Source organism: Strix aluco, chromosome 28, assembly GCF_031877795.1.
Source record: "Strix aluco isolate bStrAlu1 chromosome 28, bStrAlu1.hap1, whole genome shotgun sequence".
Classification (NCBI taxonomy): Eukaryota; Metazoa; Chordata; class Aves; order Strigiformes; family Strigidae; genus Strix; species Strix aluco.
This window is the reverse complement of record NC_133958.1, coordinates 1268605-1294090: the sequence shown is the minus strand read 5'-3', so window position 1 is coordinate 1294090 and position 25486 is coordinate 1268605. Positions and strand designations below refer to the sequence as shown.

General features: G+C 65.9%; 1 protein-coding gene across 4 annotated transcripts; it reads right to left on the bottom strand.

Annotated features, from left to right (window-relative positions):
• Positions 1 to 964: 964 nt before the first annotated feature.
• CAMK2B (calcium/calmodulin dependent protein kinase II beta) lies at positions 965 to 19112 on the bottom strand. Of its 4 annotated transcripts, XM_074807964.1 has the most exons (19): positions 19071 to 19111; positions 18657 to 18711; positions 18507 to 18572; positions 15849 to 15921; positions 15310 to 15412; positions 15149 to 15232; positions 13944 to 14038; positions 13602 to 13724; positions 13423 to 13506; positions 12882 to 12924; positions 12255 to 12329; positions 10409 to 10446; positions 10250 to 10321; positions 9081 to 9125; positions 8711 to 8759; positions 4167 to 4242; positions 3371 to 3465; positions 2093 to 2327; positions 965 to 1165 (listed from the first exon to the last, which is right to left on the bottom strand). In XM_074807964.1, the coding sequence occupies exons 4-18, from the start codon at positions 15873 to 15875 to the stop codon at positions 2095 to 2097; spliced, it is 1242 nt and encodes a 413-aa protein (XP_074664065.1). In that variant the 5' UTR covers positions 15876 to 15921; positions 18507 to 18572; positions 18657 to 18711; positions 19071 to 19111; the 3' UTR covers positions 965 to 1165; positions 2093 to 2094. The 4 variants fall into 4 exon arrangements, with proteins under 4 accessions (XP_074664065.1, XP_074664067.1, XP_074664066.1 ...); XM_074807966.1 differs by lacking the exon at positions 12255 to 12329 and having other exon boundaries at positions 10409 to 10449; positions 19071 to 19112; XM_074807965.1 differs by lacking the exons at positions 18657 to 18711; positions 19071 to 19111 and adding an exon at positions 16656 to 16728 and having other exon boundaries at positions 18507 to 18570.
• Positions 19113 to 25486: the final 6374 nt, after the last annotated feature.

The window sequence follows — 25486 nt, the reverse complement described above, 5'->3', positions numbered from 1 at the left end:
GGGGGGAGCGGTTGGGGGGGGTCCCCCGGCAGAGCAGCCTGTGCCCCCTAAGAGACCCGTTCTCTTAGTCTAAAGTGCTTTCGATGCTGCGTCAGTGCTGGCTGGATCGCCCCGATCCCCCCACCCTGATCCCCGCCGCCTGGGCTGCAGCCCCCCCTGCCCCTCCCCGGCCAACCTGCCCCCCCCCCCGCCCCCCCATGGCACCCACATCCCCGCCCTCCCCCAACCCCAGCACCCCTGCCAAAACCCGCCAGCACCCAGAGCCGGCACCCAGCCCCCCGCCTGCCCGGGGAGGGGGAAACGAGGTGCTGGGTGTCCCCGTCTTTGTCACCGGGATGGGGGCACGGGGGTGTCTGCTGAGGGACCCCCCTGTAAAGGCACCCACCGTACCCCCCCCGCCCCTTCCCTGCCCCAGCAGCGCCCGGGATCAGCCTGGGTCCCCTGCGGGCATCGCTCCAGGGCCAACTCCAGACTTTTTTGGGGGGGGGGTGTGTCGTTCCCCGCTTACCCCCCCCTCATCGTCCCCCCATCCCGTTTACCACCCGGCAGCCCCCCAAGCCCGCAGCACCCCCGTGGCCGGGGATCCCCGTGGGAATTCAAAAATAAAGAGCTCTCTCTATGTACAGGGACCGGGAGGGAAAAGAGCGAAAGCGGAGTCCAAAGAACAACATCCACCACCAGCAACAGCGAAACGCCACAAGCACAGCCGGGGAGGGGGGGGCTGGGACCCCCCCCGCCACCACCACCCCCCCCTGCCAGCCGGGAGACACCCCTACCCCCCCCCAGGTGGCGATGGGCAGAGAGGGGGGGGGTCTGGCCGCGGGGGCATCCCCCCCAGCCTCCCCTGCCTGTGGCCGAGCGGCTGGGTTGGTTTTTGGGTGCGTGTTTGGTTGGGGTTTGTGGTTTGGTTTGTTTTTTTTTTTTTCCCTTTTTTTTTTTTTCCACTTTTTTGTTGTTGTTGTCATTGTTTTGGCTTTTTTTTTTTTTTTTTTTTTTGTCTTTTTGTTTTCTGCAAACACAGGCACTGGAGGGGGGGAGGAGCAGGGGCCGGGGCGGAGGGGGGACAGGCATGCGGACGCGTGCTTCGGGGCCGCAGCTCCGGCTGCCGGCTCGGCTCCCATCGCCGTCTCCGTCGGGCTTGGAACCAGGACAGCCACCGCCAGCTCTGCGGGGATGGGGGACCCCCCGCTGCCGGTAAGCCAGAACCAGGGCACCCCAATAGAATCACAGAATCCCAGAATCCTTCAGGCTGGAAAAGCCCCTCGGGATCATCGAGTCCAACCCTCAGCCCGACTCTACAAAGTTCTCCCCTACCCCACATCCCCCCACAGCTCATCCAAACGGCCCTTAAACACCCCCAGGGGTGGGGACTCCACCCCCTCCCTGGGCAGCCTATTCCACTCTCTGACCACTCTGTCAGGGAAACATTTTTCCCTCCTGTCCAGTCTGACCCTCCCCTGTTGCAGTTTAAAGCCGTTCCCTCTTGTTCTGTCACTAATTCCCTGGGAGCAGAGACCAGCACCAACCTCTCCACAACGTCCTTTCAGGGAGCTGTAGAGAGTGATGAGGTCTCCCCTCCCCTTCTCCTCCTCACACTGAACAGTCCCAGCTCCTTCAGTCGCTCCTCACAGGATTTATTCTCCAGGCCCTTCCCCACCTCGTTGCCCTCCTCTGCCCTCGCTCCAGCCCCTCGAGATCTCTCTCGGATTGAGGTGCCCAAAACTGGACACAACCCTCCAGGTGTGGCCTCACCAGTGCAGAGCACAGGGGGACTGTCACCTCCCTGCTTCTGCTGGTCACACTAGTGCTGATACAAGCCAGGAGGCCGTTGGCTTTCTTGGCCCCCTGGGCACACTGCTGGCTCATGGTCAGCTGCTTGTCAATTAGAACCCCCAGACCCGTCTCTCCCAGACAGCTCCAGCCACCCCTCCCCAAGCCTGTAGCCACGCAGGGGGTTGTTGTGGCCCAAGGGCAGGACCTGGCACTTGCCCTTGTTGAAGCTCATCCCGTTGACGTTGGCCACCGATCCAACCTATCCAGGTCTCTCAATAACACCCCCCCACTCCCTCAAACCCCAATCCCCGGCGCTCACCTTCACTGGAGCGGGGCGACGGGGGCCCCCGAGCCGTGGAAGTGGACGTTCTGCCACTTGCCGTCGCGGCGGTGCCAGACGCGGGTCTCCTCGGACTGGCTGGTGCGGGGCCGGCCCTGGGCGTCGATGTACTGGGTGAGGCGGATGTAGGCGATGCAGGCAGCGTCCTCGCCGATGACGTGCACGTGGGGGTTCAGGATGGTCGTGTGGATCGGCTTGTTGTTCTTGGAGAGCACTGCGGGGGGGTCCGGGGGGGGGTGGCTGTGAGCGGGCAGGGGAACGGGCAGCGGGGCGGGCAGGGGAGGTGGGTGGATGGCCAGGGGACGGGCAGATAGAATGAGCGCGCAGCCAGGTTGCACGGGCAGGATGGATAAAGGCAGGAGGAACAGGCAGGCGCTGTGTGCAGGCAGGATGGGCAGGTAGGGAGGGATAGAGGCAGAGGGGGTAGATGGATGGGCAGGTAGACAGGCAGGGATGGGCAGGCAACAGACGGGCAGGATGGACAGACAGATAGAAGGTGCAGGCAGGCAGGGTGGCCAGGCAGGATGGATGGGCAGGCAGGGAGGGAGATGGGCAGGGAGGGGTGGATGGACAGGCAGGACAGGCAGGCAGCAGGCAGGGTGGGTGGGTGGATGGCCAGGCAGGCAGACAGGATGGCCAGGCAGGCAGGATGGGTAGATGGGCAAGGAGGGTGCAGGCAGGACGGACAAGCAGGCAGAGGTGGGTGGACGGACACACAGACAGGACAGACAGGCAGGCAGAAGAGAAGCGGATGGGGAACAGGCAGGAGAAGCAGGGCAGCAGGCAGAGGATGGGCAGGGTAACAGGAAGGATAGGCAGGGGATGGGCAGGATGGATGGATGGAGGGACCAAGCAGGGGACGGACAGGGGACAGACAGGCAGGAGCTGGGAAGTTTGGATGGAGACATGTACAGGCAGGAGAAGGGCAGGGGATGGACACGCTTGCCTGGCAGGCAGGTGGGGGGCAGACAGGGACGGGTAAGGCAAACAGGCAGGGGACTGCCAGGCAGGCGGGGGGCAGGGCTGCGGGACAGGCAAGACAACGACCAGACAGGTGGGCAAGGACAGGCAGGCAGGACAGAGGGGCAGGCAGGGGGACGGGGAGGACAGGAGGATGGACAGCTGAGCAGGCAGCCAGGAGACAGGCAGAGAGACAGACAGACTGGATGGGGAGGGACTGGGCAGGCAGGGGACAGGGAGAGGACACACACGCTGGGCCGGGCACAGGCAGGGTGCAGGCAGGGTGCAGGCACTCACAGTTCTCGAAGTAGAAGCGGTGGAAGTCCATGCCCTCCACCAGGTTGCCCAGGGCCTCGGGCTCGAAGGAGGTGAGCCCCGGGTCGCAGATCTTCCTGCAAGGCAGCAGGTGAGCAGCAGCCCTGCCCCACCCTGCCTGGCCCTGCCCAGCCCACAGGATCCCAGAACCATCGGGGTTGGAAAAGCCCTTGAAGCTCCTCCAGCCCCACCATGAACCTCACCCTGACCGTTCCCAACTCCACCAGATCCCTCAGCGCTGGCTCAACCCGACTCTTCAACCCCTCCAGGGATGGGGACTCCCCCCCTGCCCTGGGCAGCCCATTCCAACGCCCAACAGCCCCTTCTGCAAAGAAATCCTTCCTAAGAGCCAGTCTGACCCTGCCCTGGTGCAGCTTGAGGCCATTCCCTCTTGGCCTGGTGCTGGTTCCTTGGCTCAAGAGACTCATCCCCCCTCTCTGCACCCTCCTTTCAGGGAGTTGCAGAGGGCCATGAGGTCTCCCCTCAGCCTCCTCTTCTCCAGACTAAACCCCCCCAGGTCCCTCAGCCGCTCCCCATCAGACCTGTGCTCCAGACCCTGCACCAGCTCCGTTGCCCTTCTCTGGACACGCTCGAGTCATTCAAGGGCCTTTTTGGAGTGAGGGGCCCAAAACTGAACCCACTCATCGAGGGGCGGCCTCACCAGTGCCGAGCACAGGGGTCAGATCCCTTCCCTGTCCCTGCTGGCCACGCCAGGGCTGGTACAAGCCAGGATGCCCCTCCTGGCCCCGCCCGGCCCCACCCGCGGGTCCCCACTCACGCGTAGGCCTCAAAGTCCCCGTTGTTGACGGCCTCGATGAGCTGCTCCGTGATCTTGATGATCTCCTGCTTGCGGGCTGGGGGGGACACAGCCGGTGTCAGTGTCACGGCCCCGGCCCCATCCCCGTGCTGGGGGTCCCTGGGGTGGGGGGACAGGGGGGGGACGGTGGAGATGGGGGAGCGGGGAAAGAGGGACGGACACAGGCTGTGGGATGGGTGGATGCGCTGTTGGGGGGGACGTGGGGACGTGGAGAAGGGACATGTGGGGGGGGGTCATGGGGACAGACACAGGGACCATGGGGACAGACAGACCATGGGGACAGACACACAGACCATGGGGACAGACACAGGGACATGGGGACAGACAGGACATGGGGACAGACAGACCCTGGGGACAGACACAGGGACATGGGGACAGACAGGACATGGGGACAGACAGACCACGGGGACAGACACAGGGACTATGGGGACAGACAGACCACGGGGACAGACAGACCATGGGGACAGACACACGGACCATGGGGACAGACAGACCATGGGGACAGACACAGGGACATGGGGACAGACACAGGGACCATGGGGACAGACAGGACATGGGGACAGACAGACCACGGGGACAGACACAGGGACTATGGGGACAGACAGACCACGGGGACAGACAGACCATGGGGACAGACACACGGACCATGGGGACAGACAGACCACGGGGACAGACACAGGGACATGGGGACACACAGACCACGGGGACAGACACACGGACCATGGGGACAGACACAGGGACTATGGGGACAGACACAGGGACATGGGGACAGACAGATGGACCATGGGGACAGACAGGACATGGGGACAGACAGACCACGGGGACAGACAGACGGACCATGGGCAGACACAGGGAGCTCTGCGCGCCCCGGCCCCCGCAGCTCTGCCACACCAGTAGCAGCATCCCCCTGGCCCAGGGGTCCTGTGGCCTCCCAGCACATCCCAGTGCTGCCCAGTGCCATCCCAGTGCCCTCCCAGCATGCTCAGGCATCCCAGTGCCCTCCCAGTGCCAGCCCGGCGTGTCCCAGTGCTTCTCAGTGCACCCCAGTGTTACCCCTGCACATCCCAGTATACCCTAGCGCCATTCCAGTGCATCCCAATACATCCAGTTCCATACCAGTACCTCCCAGTGCCATCCCACTGTGTCTCAGTGCCATTCCAGTGCATCCCAGTACCATCCCAGTGTAATACAAGAGATCCCAGTTCCATGCAAGTGCATCACAACACATCCCAGTGCGATCCTATTGCATCCCAGTGCGTGCCAGTGCATCCCAGTGCCGCTCCAGTGCACTCCAATACATCCCAGTGCATTCCAATATGCCCCAGTTCCATCCCAGTGCAATCCTACCGCTTTCCAGTGACACCCCAGTAAATTCCAGTGCCATTCCACTGCATTCCAATATGCCCCAGTGCAATCCTACTGCTTCCCAGTGACACCCCAGTACATTCCAGTGCCGTTCCAGTGCATTCCACTACACCCCAGTTACATCCCAGAGGGCTCCAGTACCATTCCAGGGCATCCCGATACATCCCAGTTTACACCAGTACATGTCAGGGCCATCCCAGTGCATTTCAGTGCAACCCAGTGTCAGTCTATTGTGTCCCAGTGCCTTTCCAGCACATTCCAGTTCACCCCAGTTCCATCCCAATGCATCCCAGTGTCATGCTGTTGAATTCCAGTGTGTCCCAGTGCACCTCAGTGCAATCCCAGTGTGTTCCAGTACCATTCCAGTGCAGCCCACTCCACTATATCCCAGTGGCTCATGTCATCCTGACGACACCCCAGTGCATCCCAGTGCCAAGCTACTGCATCCCAGTGCCACTCCAGTGCATTTCAGTACAGACCAGTTTCATCCCAGTATGTCCCAGTACTGTTCCAGAGCATAGCATTACGCTCCAGTTTGCCCCAGTGCATCCCAGTGCCAATCTATGGAGTTCCAGCACCATTCTAGTGTGTTCCAGTACATCCCAGTTCCATCCAGTGCATCCCACTGCCATTCCAGTGCATCTCAGTTCATCCTGGTACCATCCCACTGTATCCCAGTGCATCCCAGTGCCACCCCAGTGCCATCCCAGTCCATTCCTGTGTCACCCTAATGTGCCCCAGTGCCATTCTGAGCAGCTCAGTGCCACTCCACTATATCCCAGTGTGTCCCAGTGCATCCCAGTGCCACCCCTGTGCCAATCCCAGTGCACCCCAGTGTTCCCCAGTGCATTCCAACACAGCCCAGTTCCATCCCAGTATGTCCTAGTGCATCCCAGTGCATCATTCCAGTGCATTCCAACACAGTCCAGTTCTATCCCAGTGTGTCCCAGTACCACTCCAGAGCATACTGTTACACTCCAGTTTGTCCCAGTTTATCCCAATGACATCCTACTGCATCTCGGTGCCAACCATCTACTGTGTCCCAGTGCCATTCCAGCGCATCCCAGTACAGCCCCGTACAGCCCAGTTCTATCCAGTGCACCTCAGTTAATCTTGGTACCATCCCACTGTGTCCCAGCATCATTCCAGTGCATCCCAGTGCCATCCCAGTCCATCCCAGTGCGATACAGTGCATCTCAATGCATCCCAGTGCCATCCCACTACATCCCAGTGCAGCCCAGTGCCACCCCAGTACCATCTCAATGGATCCCAGTGCCATCCCAGTCCGTCCCAGTGCCATTCCACTACATCCCAGTGCATCCCAATGCCACCCCAGTGCATGCTGGTGCATCCCAGTGCCAGCCCAGTCCATCCCAGTGCCATTCCACTACATCCCAGTGCAGCCCAGTGCCACCCCAGTGCATGCTGGTGCATCCCAGTACCATCTCAATGGATCCCAGTGCCATCCCAGTCCGTCCCAGTACCATTCCACTACATCCCAGTGCAGCCCAGTGCCACCCCAGTGCATGCTGGTGCATCCCAGTGCCATCCCAGTCCGTCCCAGTGCCATTCCACTACATCCCAGCGCATCCCAATGCCACACCAGTGCATGCTGGTGCATCCCAGTGCCATCCCAGTCCATCCCAGTGCCATTCCACTACATCCCAGTGCAGCCCAGTGCCACCCCAGTGCATTCTGGTGCATCCCAGTACCATCTCAATGGATCCCAGTGCCATCCCAGTCCATCTCAGTGCACCCAATGTATCCTGGTGCCATTCCAGCACCATCCCAGTGCATCCCAGCTCCATTCCAGTACACCCCAATGCATCCTGGGGCCATCCCAGTGCATTGCAGCTCCATCCCAGTGCATTCCAGCACCCTCCCAGTGCATCCCAGTGTCATCTCAGCGCATCCCAATGCATCCTGGGGCCAGCCCAGTGCATCCCAGTGCTGTCAAATTGCATCCCAGTGCCAGCCCAGTGCACATCCTAGTGCCACCCTAGCTCCATCCCAGTGCATTCCAGCACCATTCCAGTATATCCCAGCACCCTCCCCGTGCATCCCAGTGCCATCTCAGTGCATCCCAGTGCCATCAAATCTTATCCCAGTGCCATCTCAGTGCATCCCAGTGCACTCCAGTGCATCCTGGTGCCAGTCCAGTGCATCCCAGTGCATCCTGGCTCCATCCCAGTACCATCAAATCACATCCCAGTGCCATCCCAGTGCACTCCAGTGCATCCTGGTGCCAGCCCAGTGCATCCCAGTGCCATCAAATCACATCCCAGTGCCACCTCAGTGCATCCCAGTGCATCCTGGTGCCAGCCCAGTGCATCCTGGCTCCATCCCAGTGCCAACAAATCACATCCCAGTGCCAGCCCAGTGCATCCCAGTGCATCCTGGCTCCATCCTAGTCCCTCAAATCACATCCCAGTGCCATCCCAGTGCATCCCAATGCACTCCAGTGCATCCTGGTGCCAGCCCAGTGCATCCGGGCTCCATCCCAGTGCCAACAAATTACATCCCAGTGCCAGCCCAGTGCATCTCAGTGCATCCTGGTGCCAGCCCAGTGCCAGCCCAGTTGCATCCCAGTGCATCCCGGCTCCATCCCAGTGCCATCAAATCACATCCCAGTGCCACCTCAGTGCATCCCAGTGCACCCCAGTGCATCCTGGTGCCAGCCCAGTGCATCCCGGCTCCATCCCAGTGCCATCAAATCACATCCCAGTGCCACTTCAGTGCGTCCCAGTGCATCCTGGTGCCAGCCCAGTGCCAGCCCAGTGCATCCCAGTGCATCCTGGCTCTATCCCAGTGCCATCAAATTGCATCCCAGTGCACTCCAGTGCATCCTGGTGCCAGCCCAGTGCCAGCCCAGCGCATCCCAGTGCATCCTGGCTCCATCCCAGTGCCATCAAATCACATCCCAGTGCACTCCAGTGCATACTGGTGCCAGCCCAGTGCATCCCAGTGCATCCCGGCTCCATCCCAGTGCCATCAAATCACATCCCAGTGCCATCCCAGTGCATCCCAGTGCACTCCAGTGCATCCTGGTGCCAGCCCAGTGCCAGCCCAGTGCATCCCAGCACCCTCCCAGTGCATCCCAGTGCCAGCCCCGCCCCGCCGCCGCCCCACGGCCCCGTCACCTTTTGTGTCCTCGTCCTCGATGGTGGTGTTGGTGCTGTCGGACGACTCCTGCCAGCGGGACGGCGGCGGTGCGGGGGGAGAGAACAGACAGAGAAGGGTCAGAGTCGGGCCCGGCGGGGTGGGGGGGGGTTGAGCCGGGCTGGGGCTCGGCAGGACCCCGGCGATGCTGGATGTCACTGGGGGGGGGGGGGAGCCCCCACCGTCACCCCGTGCGCGTTCCTCATCCGCTCCAGCGCCACGTCAGCCCCCCCCCGCCCCGCGCCATGGCTGATGCTGGGGGGAGGATGGAGGCGGAAAGCGGGGCCCCAAACGACCCCGGGGGGGTTAACGAACGCGGGCGAGGCGCGAAGGGAAGAGAGGCAGCAATACCTTTATGCCGTCCGCGGGGTTATGAATTACGGTAGTTTGAGGCTCCTACGGGAGAAGGGAGAGAGACAGAGGCGGGGGGCGGGGGGGGGAGGAAGCGAGAGCCCGGGGGGGGACAACGGAGTGGGGGGACGACGGAGCGAGCAGCACGCGGACGGGGGCGAAGAGAGACCCAGACCGGATTCGGGGAGGGGCAGAGGGAGGGGGGAGAGAAGCAGAGAGTCATTAGTCCAGCGAAAGCCAAATGGTTTAATTCACAGAAAGACAGAGGAAGGGGGGGGGGGAGAAAGGGGGGAGAGAATTGGGGGCGAGGGGGGGGAGAGAGACGCAGCGGGACCCCGTGGATGGCCAAGGAGGAGCCGGCCGGGTCGTGGAGGGCACCCCTGTGCCCGGATCCTGCACTCACGGTACCAGCTGGGCACCCCCGTGCCCCGATCCTGCACCCACGGGGTCACGGTGAGCACCCCCGTGTCCTGATCCTGCACCCATGGGGTCACGGTGAGCACCCCCGTGTCCTGATCTTGCACCCACGGGGTCACGGTGAGCACCCCCATGTCCTGATCTTGCACCCACGGGGTCACGGTGAGCACCCCCGTGCCTGGATCCTGCACTCACCGTACCAGCTGGGCACCCCCGTGCCCCGATCCTGCACCCGTGGGGTCACGGTGAGCACCCCCGTGCCCGGACCCTGCACCCACCTTGCTGTCGCATGGCCAGAGCACCCCCGGATCCTGCACCCCCTGGGCCAGCCGGGCACCCCCGTGCCCCGATCCTGCACTTACCATCAAGGTCACGGCCAGCACCCCCGTCCCCGGGCCTGCGTCCTGCACCCACCTCATCGTCCGTGCGACGGGGCGCCCCCGTACCCTGCACCCACCTCGCCATCCACGTCGCGGGGGGGGCACCCCCGTGCCCGCATCCTGCGCCCCCTTCGCCGTCCGCGTTGCAGGGGCATCTCCCTGTGCCCGCGCCCTGCACCCCCTCTCCGTCCCCATCCCCGTGACGCTGCCCCCCCCCCCCCGCCCCCCCAAACCCCCAGCGACACCAGGGACAGCCGGACAGACAGACGAGGCGGGGTGGGAGGGGGGGCTGCATGGCGATGGATGGGATGGGCTGGTGGGATGGATCCGGCCGGGGGGGGGTGCAGGGGGGTGCGGGGGGGGGGCACCTACCAGCGCGGCGGGCGGGAGCGTCCCCTTGGGGCTGGTGACGCCGGCGCTGCCTTTGGTGCTGTTGGTCTGAGGCTGGGGGGGGGAGAGAGGGGAGGGCTCAGCGGCATGGGGGGGGGGCAGCCCCCCCACAGCCCCCCCCGTGGGCCCCCCCGTCCTCACCTTCACGCCGTCCGCCTTCTTGTTCAGTAAGCTCTTAGCTGCTGCGGGGGTGGGGGGGGAAGAGCATCAGTGGCTGTCCCCCCCCTTTGGGGACAAGGGACACTGTGTGTGTCCCACACCCTGACCCCCCTCCCCCGGCCCCCCCACCCTGATGCCCCTCCCGGGTGCCAGCAGCACCCACCACCCCGGTGTCGGGTTGTCCCCATCCTGGGGGTGTCCCCATCCCGAGGGGGGGGTGTGTCCCCATCCTGGGGGGAGTGTCCCCAACCTGTGGGGGGGTGTCCCCATCCTGGGGGACACACACATGAGCTTGGGGGGGGGTCCCCATCCTGATGGCCCCCGCAGGGGGGGGGCAGGGCTGGCTTACCTTGGAGAAATGCAGAGAGGAAAGCGAGAGAGAGAGGAGGGTGGGAAGGAGAGAGAGAAACGGGGAGGAAAAGGAGGAAAAAGGGAAAAACATAAAAAAACAAACATAAAAAAGATGAGTTGAGTCCGGGGGGGGGGGCGGCCCCCTGTGCCCCCCCCCAGTGTCACCCTGGAGGGGGACAAGGACGGGGGGCGGTGGGGAGCATCTGTCACTGCTATCGCGATCTCTGGCCAGTGGGGGTCGGCGGGGGGGGACATGGGGGGACACACAAGTGGCCTGGGGGGGGGGCGGGGTGTCACCTTGAGCATCCTCATCGGTCGTCCAAGCTCAGGGACCCCCCCCACCGGCATCGGGGGGTGGGGCGGGGGGGCTGTGCGGTGACAAGTGCGGTGACAGCAGGGTGGCACGGAGCAGCACCCAATCGGGGGGGGGGCGGGGGGGGGGCAGGGAGAGGGGGGGGAGAGGGGACACCCCTGCCCCCCCCCGGCAGACCCATGTCCCCACAGGGGTCCCTGGCGGGGTGTCCCCAAGGGTCCCGGTCCCTCCTCCGAAAGCAGGCGGGCGCTGAGAGGTGGGGGTTTAAACCACAGCCGAATTGGGGGGGGGGGCTGGGGGGGGGGAACCCCAGCCCAGGGAAGGGGGGGGGGCAGCTGTAGCCCTTGGGATGGGGGGGGACACGGTTTAAGACCCGCCAAGTGTTTCGCGGCACCACAAACACCGGCTGCAGCTCTCAGGAAGCCGTGCGGGGGGGGGGGGTGTCACATGCGGGGGGGGCACATGCCTGGGATGGGGGGGGCCGGCGTGCAGGTTGGGAGACACAGGGGGGGACACGGGGGGGGCACATGAGGCATGCGGCCGCTTTGCCCCCCCTTCATGCACCGGTGTGCCCCCCCTGTGTGTGTGGGGGGAGGGCAGTGCTGTGGGGTGGGAGCAATGGGGGGGGGGGCACCCTAAAATTAAATATCCCCCCCCCGCCCCCAGCTCCCCATTGCTGACCCAGGCGGGGGTCCCCGGGGTTCCCTTGGGGGTGCCACCACAGTGTGTCCCCCCCGCCAGGGACCGGAGCAGGTCACAAGCACCCAAGCAGCTCCCCCTGGAATGGGGGGGTGTGGGGGGGTCAAGCATCGCAGGGTGGGGGGCACAGAGACCCCCCCCGGGGCCAGCAGGGGGTTTACAGCGGGGGGGGAAGGGGGGGACAGTGGCATCTCTCGGTCCCCGTGGGGAGGGGGAGAGGCTGCGGGGGGGGATGCAAGGGTGGGGTGCGGGGGGGGGGGGGTGCGGGGGGGCCATGCATGCGCTCCGATTTCCGAGGAGGGCACCCGAAACCCGTTGGGGGGGGGGGGGGGGGAGAGGAAGAGGATGGTTGGGGTGGGACATGGGGACAAAGGATCTGGGGCAGGGGACACACAGAAACCAAGCGGGGCTGGGGGGTCGGGGCGGGGGGGGGGGGCCGGGGGGGCCCTTTGCGGACGCGTCTACCTTGTTCCACCAGCCCCAGGGGGGCCCCGGCGGCGGCCGCCGACATGGTCGGAGGAGCGGTGGTCTGTCTGCCCACTGCGGGCAGGAGACGGGCAGGAGAGAGAGAGAGAGAGGAGAGAAAGGGAGCAGAGCTCCTGTTAGGAGGGGGGGGGCATGTGGGGGCGGGGGGGGGCTGCAGCCGGGACCCCCACCTTCCCACCCCCCCCACCCGCCCAACAAGAAGTCCTGGGGTGCCCATCACCCCGGCCTCAGGCCTGGGGCGGGGGGCGGTGCTGGTGCTGCTCCATCATTTCCCCCCCCCCTTACCCCAACTCCGTGTCCCCCCGCCCCCCGCCAGCCACCAGAGTGGAGGGGGGGGACACGGGGACCGGGCACTACCTGCTGCTGTGTGCGTGGGGCGGGGGGGGGGCTGGATCCTGCCCCCCCCCTTGGCTAACGCACGCCCCCGTCCTCGCTGACAGGGAAAAAATGGGGAGGGGGGTTGGAGGGGGGGGGTGGGGGGGTGGGGAAAAAGAGAGAAAGACAGCGACAGAGAGAGGGGGGAGGGGGGCACCGGCCTCGGCGGGGGCTGCGGGTTGGGGGGCTGCGGCCCCCGGCCCCCCCTGGCCAGCGGGAGCCCCCCCTTACCTGAGAAGTTCCTGGTGGCCAACATGGTGGTGAGGATGGCGCCCTGCAAGGGAGGGAGGGGGCAGGATGAGGCCCTGGGCTGGGTGGGATGGGGGGGGGGCGGGGGGGGGGAGGGGGGGGCAGGATTGGACCCTGCTGCGCTGGGTGCCACGGGGAGGGGATGGTGGCCCATGGCAAAGCACTGGCTGTGGCCAGGATGGGACCATATGGCCCCGGGGAGGGGCAGGGTGGTGCTGTGCCCCCCCGGGGAGGGGCAGGGTGGTGCTGTGCCCCCCCGGGGAGGGGTAGGATGGTGCTGTGCCCCCCCAGGGTAGGAGCTGGATGGTGCTGTGCCCCCCCGGGGAGGGGCAGGATGGTGTTGTGTCCCCCCGGGGAGGGGCAGGGTGGTGTTGTGTCCCCCTGGGGAGGGGTAGGATTGGTGCTGTGCCCCCCCGGGGAGGGGCAGGGTGGTGCTGTGCCCCCCCAGGGTAGGAGCAGGATGGTGCTGTGCCCCCCCGGGGAGGGGCAGGGTGGTGCTGTGCAGGGTGGGGGAACCCCTCACCTTGAGCTTCCTCCGGGCATTGAACTTTTTCAGACACTCTACCGTCTCCTGCCTGTGCATCATGGAGGCCACGGTGGAGCGTTGCTGCGGGGGACAGGGGGGGTCAGTGCCAGGCGCCGGCAGCGCCCCCCGAGCTGGGGGGGGGGACACTGGGAGGGGGGGGGGGACACAGCACTTACGCAGACCCACGGGTGCTTGAGGGCTTCGTGGGCTGTGATGCGCTTGGCAGGGTTGATGGTCAGCATCTGGTTGATGAGGTTTTTCGCTTCGGGGGTGACCGTGTCCCACTCGGGCGAAGGGAACTGGGAGAGGGGGGGGGACACGGCAACAGAGGGGGGTGACGGCTGGGAAGGGGCAGCCCCACAGCGCCTGTGTCCCTCCACCCCCCCACCAGAGCTGTGGCCCAACGCCATCCCCCCGGCTTTGCCTGGTGGTGATTAGTTGTAGTGTTCCTCAGTAGGTTCCAGAGTTAACGGGCTGGCCGGCCACAGCGCAGGGGGTGCCTGGCACCAGGGACTTACGTCGTAGGCACCGGCCTTGATCTGTTGGTAGAGTTTGTGCTGGTCCTCGTCCCAGAACGGCGGGTAGCCCACCAGCAGGATGTACAGGATGACGCCTGGGCGAGGGCGAGCGGGGTCAGGGCCGGGGGAACGGGGACCCCCGGCCTCCCCTGCAGCCCCGCCCAGGGACAGGCGTGTCCCCGAGGTGGCCTGGCCCCGCGCCAGCCCCCCAGTGCTGCCAGGACAGCACCGTCCCCCATGGTGGCCACGCGGCACGGCCGGGGCACGTGGCCCGGGGTGGCCCCGGGAGGGGGACTGGGATGGGACCAGGATGGGGACGGGGAGAGGAGCAGGGATCCAGCACAGAACTGGGGTGGGGATCAGGGGGGACTGGGATGGGAATGGGATGGGGGCGGGAAGGGAGTGGGATGGGACGAGGGTGGAGATCGGGGTGGGATCGGGCAGGGGTTGGGCAGGGGTTGGGTTGGATCAGGCAGGGATCGGGCAGAGACTGGGCAGGGGTCAGGCAGGGGTCAGGCAGGGATTGGGCAGGGATTGGGCAGGGATCGGGCAGAGACTGGGCAGGGGTCAGGCAGGGATTGGGCAGGGGTTGGGCAGGGGTCAGGCAGGGGTTGGGGAGGGGTTGGGCAGGGATCAGGCAGAGATCAGGCAGAGATTGGGCAGGGGTCAGGCAGGGATCAGGCAGGGGTTGGGCAGGGATCGGGCAGGGGTTGGGCAGGGATTGGGCAGGGGTCGGGCAGGGGGCGGGCAGGGGGCAGGCAGGGATCAGGCAGGGATCGGGCAGGGGTCTGGCAGGGGTCGGGCAGGAATCAGGCAGGGATCAGGCAGGGGTCGGGCAGGGGTCGGGCAGGGATCGGGCAGGGATCAGGCAGGAATCAGGCAGGGGTCGGGCAGGGATCAGGCAGGGATCAGGCAGGGGTCAGGCAGGGGTCGGGCAGGGATCAGGCAGGGATCAGGCAGGGATCGGGCAGGGATCAGGCAGGGATCAGGCAGGGATCGGGCAGGGGTCAGGCAGGGATCAGGCAGGGATCGGGCAGGGGTCAGGCAGGGATCAGGCAGGGATCGGGCAGGGATCGGGCAGGGGTCAGGCAGGGATCAGGCAGGGATCGGGCAGGGGTCAGGCAGGGATCAGGCAGGGATCAGGCAGGGGTCGGGCAGGGATCAGGCAGGGATCAGGCAGGGATCGGGCAGGGGTCGGCTCTTACCGCACGCCCAGATGTCCACGGGTTTGCCGTAGGCCTCTTTGCGCAGCACTTCGGGCGAGAGGTAGCCGGGCGTGCCGGCGAAACCTGCGGGGGGGAGCGGGGCTGAGCCGCGGCGGGCGGCCGGCGGGGGGCACGGGGGGGGGCACGGGGGGGGCACTCACCGAACCAGGCCTGCTGATCCCCTTGCACCTCGATGGCGAGGCCGAAGTCCGCCAGCTTCACCGCCGCCCCTTTGCACTTGCTGGCCAGGAGCAGGTTCTCCGGCTGCGGGCGCGGGGCGAAGGGGGGGGGAGGAAGGGGGGGGGCAGCAGAGGGGGGGCTTTGCAGCCGCCATCGAGGGGGTCCTGCCCGTCTGCCAGCCCCGCGCCCCCCCCAACCCCACACATCCCCATCCCCATCTCCCACCCGGCTCATGTGTCTGTCCCCCCCCCCCGCACCCCAAAGGGGGGATCTGGGGGCGATGCGGGGGGGTCGCAGTGAACACAGAGTGTGCTGTGACTGGGGGGGGGTCACACGCACCCCCAGGCAGGGGAAATGGCAGCTGGGGGGTATGCCGAGCTGAGGGGACCCCCCCAGCCCCAGGGGGAGCTCAATCCCCCACCTTGGGGAGCCACTGAGCCAGCCCCCCCCCCCAAGCTGTGGGGACGCCAAGACCTGGGGGGGGGGGGGGAAGCACCCTATGGGGGGGGGACACACTCACCTTGAGGTCCCTGTGGACGACCCCCATCTGGTGACAGTGGAGGACGGCCTCCAGGATCTGCTGGATGCAGTGGCTGCGTGCAAACGTCGGGGGGGGGGGTCAGGGGCACGCCGCGCCCCCCCCACACCCCCTTGCTCAGGGGCACCCAGGATTTGTGCCCCCACCCCCCCTAAAACCATCCCCCCACGCCGCTGCGCCCTGGGGGGGACCCTACAAAACCAAGCAGTGATCTTGTATTGGGGGGGGGGGGTGCTGAGCTTGGCACCCCCCCACGCCCCTGCCTGAGGTGGGGGGGTCACCCCTGGGGGGGGGGCACTGCCTGGAGGGTGCCCATCAGGGGTGCTGCTGACCCATGGGGGTCACCCACATGGTGCTGCTGTGCCCCCCCCCCGCCATGGGACCCCCCCCCTGCGCCCCCCCAGCCCTGCTGCTGCCCAGACACTGGGGTCCCCCAGACAGGACTCACAGGGCGGGGGAATGGGGGGGGCGGGGGGGGGCAGATGGAGACGAGACAAGAAAGAAAGAGGGAAGGAGCGGGGGAATGAGAGGCTGAAATGGGGGTGAAGTGGGGGGGGGGGGCCCCCGCGTGGCTGGGGGTGCTGGGGCATGGCGGGGGGGGGGGCAGGGCAACCTCCCTGCAAAGGGAGGGGTCAAAAAATGGGGGAGGGGGGGCAGAAAAAGGAGGGAGGAGAGAGCCCCAAAGTGGGGTCCCGGCGAGGGGAGCGGGGGGGCCGGGAAGCGGGATGCTCCGGCGGGTGGGGGCAGCGCGGGGGGCACGGCCCCCCCGGCCCCCCCCGTTATACTGACCTGCGGCTCCCTCTGCACAGGGGCAAAGTGATGGGTGGGAGAAACGCGTGCTAATAGCTCATGGACACAGTGACTGCAAAACAAAACGGGGGGCGGGGGGCGGGGGGCGGGGGGGAAAGGGGGGGGAGGATGGAGGAACAGGGGGTGGGAGGGGGCAGGGTGGGGGCAGGAGGGGGGAAAGGCGGTGGGAAGGGGGGCAGGATGGAGAGGAATGAGATGGGGGGGCAGGAGGGGGGGCAAGGGGTGGGAGGGGGGCCAGGATGAGGGGTGGGGGGGATAAAGGGGGTGGGAAGGGGGGAGGATGGAGAGGAATGGGATGGGGGGCAGGAGGGGGGGCAAGGGGTGGGAGGGGGGGCAGGATGAGGGGTGGGGGGGATAAAGGGGGTGGGAAGGGGGTAGGATGGAGAGGAATGGGATGGGGGGCAGGAGGGGGGGGCAAGGGGTGGGAGGCGGGGCAGGAGGGGGTAAAGGGGGTGGGAAGGGGGGAGGATGGAGAGGAATGGGATGGGGGGGCAGGAGGGGGGGCAAGGGGTGGGAGGGGGGGCAGGATGAGGGGTGGGGGGGATAAAGGGGGTGGGAAGGGGGGAGGATGGAGAGGAATGGGATGGGGGGCAGGAGGGGGGGGCAAGGGGTGGGAGGCGGGGCAGGAGGGGGTAAAGGGGGTAGGAAGGGGGGCAGGATGGAGAGGAATGGGATGGGGGGCAGTAGGGGGGGGCAAGGGGTGGGAGGGGGGGCAGGAGGGGGTAAAGGGGGTGGGAAGGGGGGAGGATGGAGAGGAATGGGATGGGGGGGCAGGAGGGGGGGCAAGGGGTGGGAGGGGGGCAGGATGAGGGGTGGGGGGGATAAAGGGGGTGGGAAGGGGGGAGGATGGAGAGGAATGGGATGGGGGGACAGTAGGGGGGGCAAGGGGTGGGAGGGGGGGCAGGATGGGGGTCAGGGGGGTGGGGTGGTGGAAAGGGGGGGCAGGATGGAGAGGAATGAGATGGGGGGGCAGGAGGTGGGACAGGATGGGGGGTGTGGGGGGCAGGATGGGGGTCAGGGAGGTGGGGGGTGGGAAAGGGGGGCAGGATGGAGAGGAATGAGATGAGAGGTGGGGGGCAGGATGGGGGGGGCAGGAGAGGGGTGATGGGAGGATCCAGGGCAGGGTGGGGGGCAGGTGGGGGGCAGGTGGAGCATCAGGAGGCAAAACACAGGGAAGGGGGTGCCGGGGCGAGGGGGGGGGCAGCGAGCGGTGGGACAGACGGACACACGGACGGACACACGGACACGCACAGAGCCCGAGCGACGCGTGATGGGAGACAGGGAGGGACGGGGGGGGGATGGAGGGGGGGGACGGACGGAGCGGGGGGGTGGGGAGGGGGACGGGGGGGGGGGGGACGGGACGGGGGGGACGGGGAGGGGCGGAGATGGGGGGAACGAGAGAGGGGAAGAAACAATGTTGTGAAAGCCCAGAGACCACGGGGACGGGCACACGGCGGGCACACAGGGCGCTGGGGGCTCAGGACCAGCACGGGGGGGGGGGCCCTGGGGGCCCCCCACCCGCTTCCCCCCCCCCCCAGCACATGTCATGACAGCGCCAGGCCTCAGCGGCAGAGGGGAAGAGCATGGGGGGGGGGGGGGGGGATGGGGGGGGGGGGCCCACCAAGCACCTGGCAGCAGGATGGAGCCGGTGGGGGGGGGGGGTGTACGGTAATTGGGGGGGGGGGGGCACCCCCCGCACCCACTGGGTGCCCCCCTGCCTGCCTTGCTGGAGCTGCCCCATCCCTGCAGCCCCCCCCAGGGAGGGGCATTGGGGTGTCCAGCGGGGTTTTGGGGGGGAGGGGGGGGGTTTGGGGGGGCGCGGGGGCTCACCTGGCATCGGCCTCGCTGTAGTACTCCCGCGCCACGATGTCCTCGAAGAGCTCCCCGCCGGTCACCCTGCAACGCAGCCGGGGCCACCGCGTCACCCCGCGTCCCCCGACCCCCCGGGACACCCCAAACCCCCCCCCCGGCCACACTCACAGGTCGAAGACGAGGTAATGGAACCCCTCCTCTGAGATGCTGTCGTGGAGCCGCACTGCGGGGACAGGACGGGGACGGGGACGGGCTCAGCCCCGCGGTCCCCGGCAGCTGCCACGTGTGGCACACGCGTGGCCGTGTCACACGCGTGGCCGTGTCACACGCGGCCCTCGCACCTGCGCCCTGCAGCAACCAGGGGGGCACCCAGCAGCACCCCAAGGGTAGGACCCCACCTGGCCCCCCCCCCTCAGCACACCCCCGCGGTGGCCCCCGGCACAGCCCGGCGATGGTCCCCAGGGGTGAGACCCCACATGTCCCCAGATGAGCCCCCAGAGTCCCCCAGGGTGGGGCTCCCAGCGTGGCCCCCCCACGCCCCGTTGGTGGCCCCAGCCTGTCCCCGGGTGGCCGCGGGCTCACCGATGTTGGAGTGCTTCAGCAGCCGGCAGATGCGGGCCTCCCGCTCCAGCTTCTGGTGGTCTGGGGGGACACGGGTCAACCGGGGAACCCCCCCGCGGCCCCCCCAGCCCCCCCCGGGCCCCCCCCCGCAGGGTCACCCACCCCCCACCCCAGACCCGGCCAGAGGAGCCCAGAGGTGCCCACGCGTGGGTGCGTGTGGCTGCGGGTGTGCGGCTACACCCGGGTGTGTGCGGGTGTGTCGGGGTGTGCGCACGTGCGGGTGTGCAAGCGTGGGCAGGCTTGAACGCGTGTGCACGTGCGTGTGTGGGGCTGCACCGGTTGTGCGTGGGGGGTGTGTGTGTGCGGCTGTGTGGTTGTGCGTGTATGGACGGGTGTGCAAGGATGTGTGGCTGTAGGTGTGTGTGCGGTTGTGCATGTGTGTGGTTGTGTTTACATGTGTGGTTGTAGATGGGGGGGGTAGATTGTGTAGTCGTGCACCCGTGCACAGGTGTGCCCCTCTCTGCGGGTGTGCCCGTGGTGCGCGGGGGTACCTCTGTGTGCAGCTGTCCGTACGGACGCGTGTACCTGTGTGCAGCTGGACATCCATGCGGGTGTGTCAGGGTGTGCAGCTGCACGTGTGTGTGCGAGTGTAACTGTGTGTGTGTGTGAGAGTGTAACTGCGTGTGTGTGGCTGTACCCGTGTGTGTGTGCGAGTGTAACTCTGTGTGTGTGTGTGAGAGTGTAACTACATGTGTGCGGCTGTACCTGTGTGTGTGTGCGAGTGTAACTGTGTGTGTGTGTGAGAGTGTAACTACATGTGTGCGGCTGTACCTGTGTGTGTGCGCGTGGCTGTACCTGCATGTGTGTGCGAGCGTACCTGTGTGTGTGCAACTGTACCTGTGTGTGAGTGTACCTGTGTCTGTGTGCGGCTGTACCTGTGTGTGTGTATGAGTGTACCTGTGTGTGTGCGCGACTGTACCTGTGTGTGTGTGCGAGTGTACCTGTGTGTGTGTGCATGCGGCTGTACCTGCATGTGTACGCGAGTGTACCTGTTGTGTGCGACTGTACCTGGGTGTGTATGAGTGTACCTGTGTGTGTGTATGAGTGTACCTGTGTGTGTGTGCGCGCAACTGTACCTGTGTGTGTGTGCGCGACTGTACCTCTGTGTGTGTGTGTGGCTGTACCTGTGTGTGTGTGTGCGAGTGTATCTCTGTGTGTGCAAGTGTACCTCCGTGTGTGTGCATGAGTGCACCTGTGTGTGTGTACGAGTGTACCTGTGTGTGTGCGACTGTACCTGTGTTTGCGTGTGCGACTGTACCTGTGTGTGCGCGAGTGCACCTGTGTGTGTGTGCGACCGTACCTCTGTGTGTGTGTACAAGTGCATCTGTGTGTGTGAGTGTACCTGTGTGTGCGTGTGCGACTGTATCTGTGTGTGAGTGTACCTGTGTGTGTGCAAGTGTACCTGTGTGTGTGTGCACGAGTGCACCTGTGTGTGTGCGCGACTGTATCTGTGTGTGTGTACGAGTGTACCTGTGTGTATGAGTGTACCTCTGTGTGTGTGCACGAGTGCACCTGTGTGCGTGCGGCTGTACCTGCATGTGTGCACAAGTGTATCTGTGTGGCTGTACCTCTGTGCGTGTGTGCGCGCGAGTGTATCTGTGTGTGTGTGTGCGACTGTACCTGTGTGTGAGTGTACCTGTGTGTGCACAAGTGTACCTCTGTGTGTGTGCATGAGTGCACCTGTGTGTGTGTGCGACTGTACCTGTGTGTGTGTGTGCGGCTGTACCTGTGTGTGTGCGTGCGAGTGTATCTGTGTGTGTGTGCGGCTGTACCTGTGTGTGTGCGTGCGAGTGTATCTCTGTGTGTGCAAGTGTACCTCTGTGTGTGCATGAGTGCACCTGTGTGTGTGTGTGCGGCTGTACCTGTGTGTGCATCTGACTGTCCCTGTGTGTGGCCGTACGCGTGTGCACACGGGGACACGTCTGCCACCGTACAAGTGCGGCTGTACCTGTGTCTGCGTGTGTACCAGGGCGTGTGACTGTCCCGCGTGCGACTGTCCCCGCGTGCGACTGTCCCTGTGTGCGACTGTCCCTGCGTGTGACTGTCCCCGTGTGTGACTGTCCCCGTGTGTGACTGTCCCTGTGTGTGACTGTCCCCGCGTGCGACTGTCCCTGTGTGTGACTGTCCCTGTGTGTGACTGTCCCCGTGTGTGACTGTCCCCGTGTGTGACTGTCCCTGTGTGTGACTGTCCCCGCGTGCGACTGTCCCTGTGTGCGACTGTCCCTGCGTGTGACTGTCCCCGTGTGTGACTGTCCCCGTGTGTGACTGTCCCCCGCGTGCGACTGTCCCCGCACACACAGGTCCCTGCCCAGCCCTGCTGTGCCCCGCTGCTGCCCGGGGGGGTCGGGCAGGGCCAGGCAGGGCGGGGGCGGGGAGGGCACCCGGACACACGGACAGGGGTGTGCGCCTGCTCACACCCCCCCGCACACGTGTGCGTGTGTACACACACGTGTATAGCCACGACCACACCCCTCCCCCACCCTGCCTGCACATACGTGTGCACACACACACCCCCCGTGCACACGTGTGCACACCCCCCCATGTCCAGTGCCCACAGACACAACCTGCACACGTGTGTGTGTGCACACACACACCCCCCGCTGTGCTCACACAGAGCAAACACACACTGCTCACCGCCTGTGCACACACACACACACATCCGTGGCCACGCACACGCGTGTGCACACACCCAGAGTACACCCCCACGTGCTCAGTGCAGTCGTACGCTGCCTGCTCACGCGTGTGCACACACAACTACACCCACACACGCTGTGCACACACACGTCCCGCGCCTGCACACACTACTCAGGTGTGCACACGCACACCCCCACAGGGTGCTGAGGTGTGCACACACCCCGTGACACGCTACAGGCGCACGCACACGCCCTGCTCACACGTGTGCACACACATACACTCCCCACGCGTGCAGTGCACACACCTGCGTACACATCGCACACACACACTGCTGACACGTGTGCACACACCCTCACGAACCCACTGACACAACACACACACACACACACACACACACTCTGCCTGCTCACACCTGTGCGCACACCCCCCCACACATGGAGCACACACACACCTGGGCGTGCACACACTTGTGCATGCCCCACTGCTCACATGTGTGCGCACCCCTACAAACACACACACACTGCGCACACCTGCACGTGCACACACCCCCCATGCACACACACACTGCACACACGCGTGTGCACACACAGAGCTCACACATGTGCACACCCCCCCCAAGTACACACACACTGCTCACACCTGTGCGCACACACACACCCATACACACACACACTGCACACACGTGTGTACACACACATCCATGCACGCACACACTGCCACACACACGTGTGCACACACAGAGCTCACACATGTGCACACACACATCCATGCACACACACACTGCTCACACCTGTGCGCACACACACACCCGTGCACACACACACTGCACACATGTGTGCACACACACACCCCCCGTGCACACACACACGGCACACACGTGCACACACACCCATGTATACAAGGGACATGCACTGCACACACGTGTGTGCACACACATAGCTCACGTGTGTGCACATCCCCATCCACACACACACTGCTCACACCTGTGTGCACACACCCAACCACGCACACACACACTGCACACACGTGTGCACACACGGTCACACACACATCAGCCATGTACTGCACACATGTGCGTGCACACACACCCCCATACACACACTGCTCACACCTGTCACAAAGCTCACACATGTGCACACACATAACCATGCACACACACACGTGTACACACACACACATCTCCATGTACACATCGGACACACACTGCACATACGTGTGCACACACATCCCCTCATGCACACACACACTGCACACACGTGTGCACACACAGAGCTCACACGTGCACACACACCCCCATGCACACACACACTGCTCACACCTGTGTGCACACACACAACCATGCACACATGCACTGCACACACATGTGCACACACACACCCTCACGCACACACACTGCACACGTGTGTGCACACACACATCCCCATGTACACACTGGACATGCACTGCACACACCTGTGTACACACACACACATCCCTGCACACACACACTGCACACACACGTGTGTGCACACACCCGTGTATACAATGGACACACACTGCACAAATGTGCACACCCCCCCGCACACACAGACTGCACACACGTGTGCACAAACACCCATGTACACACTGGACACGCACTGCACACACATGCACACACACATGCACACACAGATGTGCACACACACATGTATACAACAGACACGCACTGCACATGTGTGCACACCCCCACACACACACTGCACACACGCGTGCACACACACCCATGTACACATTGGACACGCACTGCACACACATGTGCACACACTCTCGTGTACACACGTGTGCACACACACCCAAGTACACACACACTGCACACACGTGTGTGCACACACACGTGTATACAACAGACACGCACTGCACACGTGTGCACATACACACTCTGCACACACGTGTGCACACACACCCATGTACACATCAAGACACATACCCGTGCAAACACACACACCTGTGCTCACACCCCCATGTGCACTTTGGACACACACTGCACACACGTGTGCACACCCCCCCGCACACACACACACACAGAGCTCACACCCCTTTGCACACACACACACACACACACACACACACACACACACACTCGCTGCCTGCTCACACGTGCACCCCCCCAGGGGACCCGGGGACGCTGTGGGGCGCGGAGGGGCAGCGGGGGGGGGACACACACACGCCCCCCCCATGGGGCAGCAGGAGGGAATGGGGGGGGGGAAGGGCCAGCTCCAGCCCCCCAGGGAGCCCCCCCCACCCCAGCGCCCACCACGGGTGCCACAGGTGTCACCACGGGCGCTGGGGTGAGTGGGCTGGGGGTGGCCCTGGGGGCACCCGGCCCCCGGGTGCTGGCGGGGGGGTTCCGGGGGGGTCCTACCTCTGGCTGAGAGCTTTTTGGTGTTGATGATCTTGGCCGCGTACTCATGGCCGGTGCAGAGCTTGACGCAGCGCCGGACCACCGAGAAAGCGCCCCTGGGGACGGGGACAGGCTCAGCACCCCCCGCCCGCCTCAGCCCCCCCACCCCGAAACCAGCCCCGGGGCGGGGGGGGGGGGGCTCCCACCCGTGACTCAGCACCCCCTTGGCCGGGGGCTGCATCGGCCGTGACTCAGCACCCAGGGGGTGAACCCCGACACCGGGGGGGGGGACACACACGCACACACCCGATGGCGCTCGGCCCCCGCCCCAGGCATGGCCGGGGCCTGGGGCTGGGGGGTGCTGGGGGGTGCTGGGGGGGGGGCGGTGGGGTGGGGGCCCGGCGGGGGCCGGCGTCACGGAGGGGGTCGCGGGAAGGATCCGGCACCGGCAGCCCGTTGCCATGGGGACAGCGGGTGGCCCGGATGGCGGCGGTGGCCAGGGTGGCGGCGGTGGTGGCCGTGGTGGTGGCCGTGGTGGCCGCGGGCACAGGGCCCGGCTGCGGGCACGGTGGGGCACCGGGAGCCAGCGGCCCCCCCGGGGACAGGGACGGGGACAGGGACCGCGTGGCCGTGCCCAGGCAGCGGCACCCCGCCACCCGCAGCCCCTCCAAGTGCCGCCACCACTTGTCCCCCTCCCAGGACCAACGTCCCTGCCCGGCCCCTGCCTGTCCCCTGCCTGCCAGGGTCCCCAGGGGCAGCGGGTGCCCCCGCTCCGCCGGTGCTCAGCGGCTCCCACGCCGGGAGGGGGCACAGCGGGGACCCTCGCAGGGGACAGTGTCCCCCCCCCGCCCCGAGCTGGGGACACGGCAGAGCGCCCCATCCCCGCCACACCGAGGGTCCCGCGGGGGACGCTGAGGGCCCGGCCACCCCCTGTCACCGCACCGGGTCCCCGCGTCCCGGGACACCCAGGGCCACGTGGCGGCCGCGACGGTGGGGACCCTGCCACCGCCGGGGGACAAGGGGGAGCGCCCCAGGGCCTGGCACCCCCCTGCCCCCCCCAGGCGGCCCCAGAGGGACACGGTGGGTGGCAGCGCCTGCGGGAGGGACTGTCATGGCCACCACCCCCCCCCCCCCACCCCCCCCCCATCTGTGCCTCAGTTTCCCCAGCGGCCAGGGGCTGATGTCCCCGACAGTCCCAGCAGGAGGGGACACACGGACACACGGACACACGGACACACACACACACACGCACACACACACACACACACGCGCGGTGGCTGGCGGGTGACACGGAGGGAAGGGGGGGGGGGGACACACCACGTTGCCATGGCAACCAGGACGGGCTGGATTTTGGAGAGAACGAGGGAAGAGCCCCCGATGGCTA